At 45.3% G+C, this 12,289-nt stretch overlaps 1 protein-coding gene across 1 annotated transcript in view; it reads right to left on the bottom strand.

Annotated features, from left to right (window-relative positions):
* The window catches only part of DYNC2H1 (dynein cytoplasmic 2 heavy chain 1), a 430,803-nt gene that overhangs the window by 375,911 nt on the left and 42,603 nt on the right, over positions 1-12,289 (bottom strand). The window contains 7 exon segments of the mRNA XM_014517608.2: positions 8-70; positions 165-277; positions 652-769; positions 870-1,002; positions 3,838-4,220; positions 8,113-8,283; positions 9,278-9,392. Of these exon segments, the coding sequence (XP_014373094.1) occupies positions 8-70; positions 165-277; positions 652-769; positions 870-1,002; positions 3,838-4,220; positions 8,113-8,283; positions 9,278-9,392 (1,096 nt within the window).

Raw genomic sequence — 12,289 nt, 5'->3', positions numbered from 1 at the left:
CAGTTACACAGTCAAACAATAATTGCTTCAACTTTTACTTCATCTCCAAAGCCAAATTGTTTAGCCAAACCTGCAAATAAAACATAGGGGGAGAAAGTCAAAACTCAGATAACAAATGTATTTATCAATTATTCTAGAATTATATTTTGATATGACTCCCTTACCTCAACATCATTTGACAGAAGAATTTTATTTTTAAGGGGCACTATTTCTCCCTCTAAAGATTTCATTGCAATGATGTGTTTAAATTCTTCATCAAAGTTCACACTGTTGATGCCTGTTAATCAGAAAGCAGGAGCACATTCAGCTATGTTCAGCAAATTATTAGATACGTTCAGCAAATGATTAAATACAAGTTGAATGGTTTGCTGATGAATTTTTAAACATTTGTTTCTTGAAACATCACTTATTTAAGTCAATTCTCAAACAAAGCGAATCAATATTTCTATCTGTTATGCCAACATTCTTATATGAATGTTACAGTTTCAAGGGTGCTATATTTTACAAAAGGTGTTCTTTTTATAGGCTATGTTATGGTAACAAGAAGTAAAGAAACAATTTTTACAAAAGATTTGTTAGTCTCAAATGACTACTTCTAAATAAATATATTTTATAAAGTATAACTGTCATGAAAATTCTAATTTAGCTTACCAGCAAAAAGTTTCTTAAGGTGAGACTGAATAACCAAAGGATTAGTAGATTGTCCCAAGATTTCTAATAAATCATCATCTCCAATAAAATAGAACCTAGGGAATGCTGAACGCTTTTCCTGTAAAAACAAAAACAAAACAACCACCCCATTTGTTCTTTTTTTTAAATGCACATGTACTGCTTTTTATAGTTCTCTATAACAATTTTAAAATGTGTACCTCCAGAAATTCATTCAAGGATTTTTGACATCTCTGAAGCTGATCAAGTATGGTCATCAAAGTATTCCTTATTCCTGCCCGAGCATTGAGTGATGTTATCCTATTGTCTCTCTTGATATCTAACATAATTGATCTTTAAAGACAAAAAATAACAAGAATCTTTCGTTAATCTTTTGCTGTACTTCTTTTAAATACTGCATTTTCCCAAATCCAAGACATCTTCAAATTTAAGACAGAGTCTTAATAAATGAATTTGTAGACATGGAAAATTTATTATGTTATTACAGTTTTCCATGTATGGAATCTAATTTTTGAAGGGTTATCTTAAATTTGTCCTGCCCACAATTGCAGTGGGGAAAGTAGCAGCAGGGGGCAGGAGGTGAGGGGACAGGCCACGTAACCCCTTCCACTTGCCACCTGTTCCCCACCACTGTCTGCACATTTCACACCTATCCCCAGCACCTGACCACCCACCACTTGCCCACCCTTGCAGTGCCTGTGCCCCACCTGTACCTTGTACCCTGACACTTGTGCTTTCTGTCCCCCTCACCTGCTCCTCCTGCTGCCTGTGCCCCCTGTTTGGCACCCCTTCCACTCCCCACCTATCCCGCTACTACATGCTGCCTGCATCGGCCTGCAATGTCTACACCCCCTGGCACTTGTCCCTGCCAGCTACTTGCTGCCTCCCCACACAGTGGTGCTTGCCCCCCACACCTACATCTCCTGGCACGTGACCCCCTTGTACCTGTCCCCTGTGTCATCTCCCTCCCCAACCTCCCCACTTCCCATAGCTACCCATCATATCTCTGGCTCTGGCTGGGGCCCTGTTCTGACTCAGGGGACGGAGCACAGAGCATATGTGGTAGCAACAGTTCCAGCCCAGAGCTGGAGCCAGAGTTGCTACTGCCACTGCTGCCTGGTGTCCTATCCTATATGCTCTGTGCTCTGGACTGGAGCAAGGCCCCAGGCAGCAATGCAATGAGGACAAACGTGGTGGTGACAATGGGGGAAGAAGCAGAGACAGTGAGAGTTGGTACCAGGGAGCAAAGGCTGCTGCTCCAACTACAAACCCAAGTTCAAGGTCAAATCCACAGCTGCTTCCCCCCTCCCCTGTAGCCTGTACTCATACCTAAAAATAAAGGGCTTTTTCCTGCCCATGTTGAATGGGGTGGGGGGAGCTCACCTTGAATTTAAATAAATAAGGTTAACCACTTTTTGTCTGAACTACTAACAATTTAGGGCACACATAAATTTTACACTTAAACTGAAATTAATATTGAAGGTCCAATATTCAAAATCTATTGCCTATACTTTTTACAGACTGCCTATTCTCTGACAATCACTTCTCCTACATAAAGACCCTTCTTTCCAAAAATTCAAAAAATACAATTCTTAACTTCTTTACCCCTAAATATTTTACCTCTGTACAAATGGGCTTCCAAGGGATGTGGTGCTCTCCCCTACCTTGGGGGTCTTCAAGAGGAGACTGGACAAGCACCTAGCTGAGGTCATCTGACCCCAGTGCTCTTTCCTGCCCAGGGCAGGCGGCTGGACTCGGTAACCTACTGGGGGCCCTTCCGACCCTAGCATCCATGAATCTATGAAATCACTGCTGTTCAACTATCACATTTAAACTCTGGATACTGAACTATGCGTGTCTCTAAAGCATTGATTCTCAACTAGAGTGCCAGGGTACCCTGGCTCACAAGATAAACCCAGAAATTTCAAATAGGAATGCAAAGTGATAAAAATATTCTGACCTGTTTTGGCCTTTCTCCACTCTTTATGACAGAAAAATTGTTCTATTACTTTTAATAGTCAAAAAATGAGCAAAAACTAAGCTGACATTATCCAGGGGATGCCTTGAGTCCAATGACAGCTTCCTTGGGTGTAATGAGGTTGAGAACTAATGCTCTAAAGAATCCTCCCTATTCATCCATTCTCCACATCTTGAATAAGTAAACTTGTTGCTTTATTTACACTTCTTCAGTGTAATTTCTTGGTAAAGTCATAATTTGGGAAAATAAATGTTTCTTCAAAATCTAACTTCATCTCTTCATCAGGAGAATTGCTCTTCTGGCATGGTTCAGTACCCGCCGAGGTGCAGCAGCTTTAAGCCCACTTTATGGAAATGGGAGTCGTCTTTCTTGCTTGCTTCGAGGGCCTTATGGCTAAGGGCAAGCAAACTTTGGGGGCATCCGAACCCCAAGCTTCTGGGCTTGGGCCTGCAAGTAGGATGCCCACCAAAGGTTTTGGAAACATCTAAAGCCCCAGGTACAGGCGAAGGATGTTTTCCATAGTAGCAGAGGTGATGCGTAGGGGTGTGCACAGGGGTGCATTTGCCCCCCCTGAGAGCACCAGTGCACCCCCTGTCAGGCCGCACTCCCTGTGTAGCCGGTGGGCAGGGGGGCAGTACCCCCCTGCGAGTGCCAGCCAGGGAGCAGGTACCACCAACAAAAGCATCCGTGCTGCTTCCGGAAGTGGCTACTGGAGTTCTGGAAGCAGTGCGGCTGCTTTTACTGTGAGTGAGATCAGTCCCCCCTGGCCAGCGGTATCGGCTGCCAGTGGACCCGACACCGGTCAGCAGGATTGGCCGCTGGGGGACCGCCCCTCCCCAGTCACTGACTCAAGAGGCACCAGACACCCAGGGGTAGTAGGGCCACTTATGTTTCATCTCTATTTATTTTCCAAAATAACAACTTCTACTTGACTACTATGTATATAACCTCTAACACTTCACATTCTCCTCCAGTCCACCCAGTTCAATAAATCTAACTTCCCTCCCCTCTATAAGACTGTTTAAGTTTATGCCCCTGCCTCAGATCCACCCCTGCTTCCTCCCTGCCTTCACCTCCCTATATATAACAACTATTTTTTTGTATTATTTGTATTTATTCTGAAGAGTATTTGGACATGCCCAGGTGTCAAGGACTTTATACAAAATAAAAATGTCTTAAATAACACTAACCTAAAGTCTTCATCAACTCTGTTAAAGCGTGCTTGTTCTTTGGGCAGAGCTCCACGACCAAATATGGGTTCCAAATACACCCACTTCCTTTGAATCTGGTTTAAATTCTGCAGGTACTCATCCAATTCAGCAAGTTTTTTTTCCCAAATAGACACTTTATCCTCAAAGCCTTTGTAATAAGGAGAGTCTTTGAGGGACTGAAGAAGACAGCGATTATCTCCAACTTGGTTGACTATGTCTTTCCAGTCTTTAATCAGCACGACAGTTCTACCCTGACTGTCTTCATAGTCTGTTAATGAAAAGACAGCTCCAACTCCCCAGAGTTCCAGCTCACGTAATGCTTCTCTGATTGTGACTTCACCTTGTGCTCGACTGTTTAAATCCTATTTTAAAATATAAAATACATTTTGTTTAAAAATTAATAATATCCACAACTTCTAATTCAGAGACATAATAAAAAGTATATGATTTCAAAATCATTATTGTTGATATGACATACAAAATATTTAAAAGTCAAGGGAAACAGTTTTACTGGGGGAAAATACACACTGTAGTTTCCAGTGACTAATAAAAATATAAAATATCATATTAATTTGAATATAAGACAACCCCAAATATAAGACAACTCCCTAATAATTAGATCCTATATATGGAAAATTTATAAATGTATCATCATTTTCCAGGTATAGAATCTAATTATTGGAAGTTGCGCTTGAATTTCTCAACCTCCCATTGCTCCAACAGACAAAATAAATCTGAGGAATCAAGTGGTCCCCTTGTATCTGCCAATTTCCTCCCCTGCAGCCCCTTCCCTCCTCCTTTCTGTCATCCACGAGGACCAGTCGTGTATAGTACCAGGACGCCAGATCCAAGGAGCCCTGCTACAAATGAGATACGTGCTCCAGCTGGAACGAGACAGCAGACAGGAGATGGCAGTGTTGAACCTGCACCTGGAAAAAGCCTATGACAGAGTGCCACACCAGTTCCCTTTCGAGACCCTGCAGTGGATGGACATCCCTCCGACTTTCACCAGCTGCATAAGGACACTGTACATGGACATAAGCATCAAGGTGCTTGTAAATGGTTTCCTGAGCAAGTGGATAACAAGTGAGTCAGGGGTCCATCAGGGCTGCTCACTCTTCCTGATCTTCTTCATCTGCACCATCAAACCCCTGGCTCATTGCATCAGACAGGACCCTGGAAACCACAGAGTCCAAATCTCCAGGGGAAGTAAGGAACAAGCCAAAGTCCTGGCCTACATGCACAATTTGAACATCCTGAGCAAGAATAAGTGCACAGTAGAAAGAGCCCTGTGGCACACATGGATTTACAAAGCGGCAGCAGAGGCCAAGCTCTATGTGAGCAAAAGCACCTGCCTGGCCGTAGGTGAGCTCGAAGACCTGGAGTCCTTGGGAATCTTGGTCCCCTGTGAGGGGGTCAAGATCCTCGAGGTGGAATTTGACCTGAAGCTGAGTGGAAAGAGAGCCTGGGAGAAGAAGGCCAAGGTGAAGTAGAGGTTGAGTATGTGGCATGGGCATCGCCTCTCCATGGGCGGGCGCATGGTACTCATAAAGGCGGTGTTGCTACCAGTGCATCTGTACAAAGCACTGGTCTTCCCCGCCCTGCAAAGCGCATCATCCACAGAATCCAGAGAGCTGTGAGCACCTTCTTCTGGGGATCCCAAATGGAGAAGATGGCAAGGAAGACCCTGTACAAAAAGAAATGGGCTAGGGGCAGGGGGATGGGGGATGCCAGACATCCACCTGTTCCTGCAGGCAAGGTACACGAGCCAGATTTGTAAGCTGCCGACCAGACCAGAGACCAAAACAGCCTGTCTAGTAAAGTTTTTTGCAGGTCACCTTCTGAGGTGGTGGAGACCATGGGACACTAACCAATGGGAGACCATGGAGCAGTCCTGGTTCTACAGGGTCCTGAATGAGTTCCAGAGCGAATATGAGTTACAGAAGGAAAGCACAGCAACTATGTCCAACCACAAAAAGATACAGAGAGCAATCAGAGACAGAGACAGGTTAACAACCATGGAGACGCTCCCCAATGAGGACTGCCAAGCCATCTGGAACTGGACCTTCCAGAAGGACCTCCACAAGGACCACAAGGACTTGAGTTGGTTGATAGCACACCAAGTACGCCCAGTGAGGGCATGGAGGTACAGGGAGGGACGAGGGATTCAACCCAATTGCCCCAGGGAAACTTGCCAAGAAGCAGCAGAGACCATTGACCACCTCCTATGGCAATGCCCCTATTCCAAGGGTGTGTGGGAAAAGGTAAGCCAGCTCCTTGAAAGAGTGACAGAAGCCAGGCTAATGACAAGGGAGGCAGTGATGTACGGACACCAGATTGAGCAGCAAGAGTCCCAGACAAAGTTTTTCAACCAGTTTGTGTCCTGTGTCAGGAGTGCTCTGTGGCAATGCAGGAATCTCCTGGTATACAGGCACACAGAGCTCAAAGAAACAGATTATGTTAAAATGTTTTTGAGCACACTTCAGTCCTACCACCAAAAATCAGTGAGTGAGGATGGAGAACACGTAGCCAACTTCACCTGGAAAAGCAACACCTGGTACAGGTTATTCAAAGACCCCCTGGGAGGCGAAGTGGACAGAGAGAATGAAGAGGACAGAGATCCAACTGGACCTGGAGACAGCGAGAAGGACTACAACAGGATCAACAGCAGCGGAAGTGACAGCAACATCAACAGCAACAGTGACAAAGACAGTGAATGAACACAGAATGTAAACCCCAAACTGGGGTTTGAACTAAAAGACTGAGATTTGGGTAAGCAAGGGTGGACGGATGGGGCTCAGAGGATTGGGTGTGTTTACTGTAAAAGGAAGCGTGGGTTTCTTAATGCAGTTTTAAGATATGTGATGGAAAGCTTATATATAGATATAGATATATAGATATATCTATATCTATTTATCTATATATAGATATATCTATATCTATATCTCTATATCTATATCTCCTTTATCATAACTCCCTTTCTAGATATAGAAATATATTTTAATAAAAAATAAAAATAAAAAAAGAACTGCTCTTCTGGCGTGGTTCAGTATCCACTGAGGTGTAGTGGCTTTAAGCCTACTTTACGGAAATGGGAGTCTCCTCCCTAGCTTGTTCCAAGGGCCCTGTGGCTAAGGGCAAGCAAAACTCAGAGGCATCTGAACCCCAAGCCTCTGGGCTTGGGCCTGCAAGTGGGATGCCCACCAAAGGTCTGGGGAACATCTGAAGCCCCAGATGAGGGTGGAGGATGTTTGCCAGTAGTAGGGTCACTTATGGTTCTACTTTAAATTAGTCTTGGCTAATTTGGCCTGGGGTACATAAAGTTATTTTTAAAAAGTGTTGCTTGAAAGTGTGTTTATGGAATACACCGCTGGGAATACTCCAGTGGGAGGATCTCAATTACACACTAACTTTATGGAAATGGGAAACTCCTCCCTAGCTTGCTCCTGACTCGGAGGGCATCTGAACTCCAAGTCTCTGGGCTTGGGCTTGCACGTAGGATGCCTGCCAAAGGATTTGGAAGTATCTGAAGCCCCAGGCTGTGGTGGAGGATACTTGCTGGTAGGAGGGTCACATATGGTTCCCAAACAATTCAAACGAATTTGGACCTGACAGGGCTAATTTGACGTGGGACCTGAAAAATTTTCCATAAAAAAACCCAAATAAATAAAATAAAATAAAATCCGTCTGGTAGGTTCCCATATGAAAATGAGGAACTTCTCCCTAGCTTGCTCCTGCGGCTGTTTGATGAGGGCAAGCAAAACTCGGGGGCTTCTGAACCCCAAGCCTCCAGGCTTGAGCCTGTATGCCTGCCAATGGATTTGGAAGTATTTGAAACCCCAGGCTGAAAAGTCCAGGGTGAAGGATACTTATTGGTAGCAGGGCCACGTATGTTTTTTGAATGATTCAAAGGATTCAGAACTGATCTGGCTAATTTGGCCTGGGACAGGAAAAATATTCCAATGTAAAACCCAGCTTGTTTACCCCCATATGGGCCCTGTGTTTTATAGTCATGCTCAGTTGGCTATATTTAAATCAGCTTCATATTTGGTTTCCATGACTAAACATATGCTGCTTTTGGCAGCATTTTAATGATAGACAATGTATTTAATGAAGTTTCCTTGTATGCAAGTTTAAAATGAGGAGCTTTTTTTCCCTCCTGCTATTTGGGTGAAAAAAATCTCATCTTGTATTTTGAGTAAATGCAGGAAAGTATATAATAATTAATAATATTACCAATAAAGCAATTATTACCTTAAGCTCTGCTGCTTTTTCTACAATTACATCTGCTACTTTGAGCAGATCTCCAAATAACAAATTCTCTAGGCTAGTGCCTCTAGGAAGACCAAGAAGACGAAAGAGATCCAGCCAGTGATCTGGAGAAAGGTGTTCTCCTCTAACATATTTCAGGACAGGAAGTGTCATCTACAGAAAATAATACATATTTGAATATACCAACTTCTCTAATTTTAACATTTAGGTTAGTCACATTAAGGCCCCCAGCAAATGTTATATTTCCTATGCAATGAACAAGTTAATCACATAATAAATATGCAACACGTACCACCCACTCAACTCATTACAACATAAAATGGCAAACAAGCTACAAAGATATTCTACATGTAATGTAGACTGTTTTTGTGGCTCATTTGTATGGCACTTTAATTTGAATGTGTGGTGTGTTAAGTTGTATTGCACACATGGTTTTTAAAAGGGTCCCCATGCAGCAGGATGTCTAAAACCCACATGGGCACACAGCTTTTAAAGATCCTAGCATGCCCAGAGTCCAGGATCAAGGAACCACTTCCCAAATCCAGGATTCAATGTACTTTAACATCTAAAAAACAAGCACCAGAACCTTTAAAAATTGTGTATGCAGCCTAGCTGCACCCATGATTTTTAGACACCGAGGCTCCCAGGGACCATGATCCATTCCCTGATCCCAGGATCCCAATATGCCAGCCCATAGGTGGACCTGCACCCTGGACTCTCTGTGCTAGTAGTGGTGTGACTGGGATCTGATCCTCAGTCCCAACAATCACTCCTCCTGTTATGCACATGTGGCATGGCAAAAGGGATAATTACGGGGAATTGAGGATCAGATCTCATTATGCTATTAAATAGACATCTGCCAGCATCCTAAAACATACTGCTAAACAGAGTGATAAAAACTGTAATGACTGATCTTTTCATTATAAGTCATTTGGATATGCTTCAAAAATAGGTGACATATTGAAGCATGGTTTAAAGTGAGTTTTATTTTCTCAAATAAAAATTATAATAGCAAATAATAATGATAAACTTACTGCATTTGAAAATATCCACCAAGCTCCATTTTACACAGTTGCCATGGTGACATATATTTTCCAGTAATACCAGGATTAATTTTAATATATTCAAAATTTAGTGAAGTTCTTACTTTGTATTTGTCCACTTCTTTTTGCAACTTCACAGTCATGATAGTGTGTTCTTCCATCTTCCTCAGCTTGTTGTGCCAGTTAAACAAAAATTCTTCAAACAAATAAGTTTTACTCCTGAAAAAAAAATTACAAAAGGCTACATGTGACAGAGCAATTTTGGTGCTCTGTCACTTTAAGGGTTGAGAGCAGGCAGCCGGAAACTGCAGGCCAGCCCTGTTGAGGCGACCATTTTAGATCCTGGCTCTCTAGGCTGAAACAGCAGTTTGTTGCAAGCAGCCGAAGGAGCAACAATACCTGGCTGAGCTGCTGCTCACAGAACACTTTGGTGGTAAGGGAGGAACTACAGGGATGGCAGGACAATCCTACAGACCCAGTGGGGGTCCAAATCCCCAGGAAGAAGATTTCAGCCAAGTTAAAACAAGGCCAAGCCTAGGGGGGCTAACAGCTGGTAGGCCTACAAAGGGTCTAGGCAAACCCAGGAGTAGCAGAGGGCTCTCTGATGGGACCCAAAAGGGACCCCTCTCTGGAGTATGGGCATCAGCAGCTGCTAGGTTGTCTCTCTGATTCCTCGCTCTGGTCAATACAAGAGGGCTAGGGCCAAAGGGCAATTAAGCCCAACACAAGAGGCAGGCCAGGGCCACTGTGAGCTATCTGGCACCCCAACTAGCCTGAAGGCAGGGTCAGAGCCTGTAAGGGCTGAAGGTCCCCGTTATGCGGGGAGAGGGGAGCAGGGACGGGAAACACATCACAGCTGAAGAGGGTAGAGGTCAGCCAGCATACAGGCTGTTATAAGATCGGAATGGGGCCAGACTGAGAGCTGGACTCAATGACAGAGAGAACCCAAGGACAGCATACAGGAGCTGTAATGAGGGAGCTAGACCAGGGCAGGTAGGCCTGCTTGGTCCTGGGTAAAACCTAAAACTGCACCCTGCCAGGATAGGGTGGTCTGGTGGAGCTGTCCATGGTGGGACAGTCCCCCAGAAATGCCAGGCCAGTTACCTCCCTGGTGAAAGGCAGGTAGGGACGCCTGATAACCCAAGCCCCCACCATTCATTGGGTGATGAAGACCAGAGGGTGGTGGGACCAGGCATGCCTAGGGAGAGGCACCTGAGCCCATGAGGGTGTAAGACCCTGAAGCCCCCCAACATAGGGGAGGAGTATGGACCCCAGGGAGGGGGGGCAAAGTAGGTACCTCAGTGAAGGGATGGAGTGTGTGGTGTTACAAGCCAGAGATTGGCAGAGTGCCCACAGGGTGAAAAAGTTGAGGCCTCAGAGAGGGGGCATGTGTAGAAGCCCCAGGAAGGGGACAGTTAGGCCCAGGTAAGTCCTCAAATGCCTGAGGCCACAAGTGTACCTGAGGCCGAATGGGCAAGCCCTAATCAACGAGCAAGAGTTATGAGTTACCCAGAGAAGGCTGTGGGTCAAAGCTCCATCCAGGGCCAGGCAAACTGGCTGGTCCCCATTCAGACGAGGGTCATGGGAGAGGCCCGAGAGGCTGATACCCATAAGATCAGCCCAGGTAAGTATCAAAGAACCTATTAGGCAGGAGAATAGGGGCAATCTAGGGGTAGTCACCAGGAGAATTAAATGTATATATACAAATGCCAGGAGCATGGGAGAAAAGCAAGAGGATCTAGAACTCTTGCTTGCAAGCAATAACTTTGACCTAGTGGGTCTAATGGAAACCTGGTGGGACTCTACTCATGACTGGGTAATAGGAATAGAGGGCTTTAGGTTGCACAGGAGAGAGAGAGAGAAGGGAAAAAAGGAGTGGCTGTTGCTCTCTGTGTCAAAGAACAGTACACATCTTCCCTAATCAGATTAGGATCAGAGGATGGACAAGCAGAGACTCTTTGGGTTAGGATCCAAGGGGGTCGGGGGAAAGGGACCTGGTGATGGGGGTCTACTACAGGCCTCCACATCAGGAGGATGAGCTAGACAAGGAATTTTCCAGGCAGTGATCAGAGGCTGTGCAGTCTAGAGACATGGTAGTCATTGGGGACCTTAACTACCCAGACACATGCTGGGAGGAACAGTCAGCTAGATCTAACCACTCACGCAGGTTCTTAACCTGCACTCAGGACCTCCACTTAACACAGGAGGTAAGGAGTCCCACCAGGGGTAACGCCTTGCTCGACTTGGTGTTGACCACAGGGGATGACCTGGTGGGGGACTTGCAGTTTCAAGGCAACTTAGGGGACAGCGATGACCGGATGATAAAATTCACTATCCAGAGAAGGGCGGGCACTATATCTAGCAGGACACAGGTGCTAAACTTTAAAAAGGCTGACTTTAATAGGCTCGGGGCATTGGTTAGCAGGGTACTACAAACCAAGATCCTAGATGTTTTGGGGATCCAGGAGGGTGGTCATTCCTTAAGAATACCATTCTTTGGGCTCAGAGTGAGACAATTCCATGGCAGAGAAAAGGGGGCAAAGGGGCCAGGAAGCCCCTTTGGCTAACCAGGGTCATCCAGGATACCTTAAGGGCAAAAAAAGTACAGGAAGTGGAAGCAAGGGGTAGCTAGCAAGGAGGAGAACACTTCCTTGGCCCACACCGGCAGGGAGTCAGTCAGGAAGGCCAAGGCAGCTCTAGAACTCAGGCTAGCAGCAGGGATTAAGGACAATAAAAAATCCTTCTTTAGATACGCTGGGAGCAAAAAGAGGGTGCAGGGTAGCATAGGACCCTTACAGGATGGGCAGGGGGGCTTAGTGACACATAGCAGGGACAAGGCAGAGCTCTTCAATGAATTTTTTGCCTCTGTCTTCTTAAATAGGAATCTAGACAACGTCGGAAAACATCGAGAGGGTCCAGAGGAGGACCACTCGCATGATCAGGGGGGCAGCATGGCCGGTCCTATTAGGATAGGCTATGGGATCTGAACCTGTTCAGCCTCCACAAGAGAAGGCTAAGAGGGGATCTGCTGGCTGTCTATAAGCTGGCCAAGGGAGACCAGCAGGCAATGGGAGAGTCCCTGTTCCCCCGAGCACTACCAGGAGTAACAAGGAACA

This window comes from Alligator sinensis, unplaced genomic scaffold (assembly GCF_000455745.1).
Source record: "Alligator sinensis unplaced genomic scaffold, ASM45574v1 scaffold802_1, whole genome shotgun sequence".
NCBI classification, from domain to species: domain Eukaryota; kingdom Metazoa; phylum Chordata; order Crocodylia; family Alligatoridae; genus Alligator; species Alligator sinensis.
The sequence above is the reverse complement of the archived record's forward strand: the minus strand, read 5'-3'. Positions and strand labels throughout refer to the sequence as shown.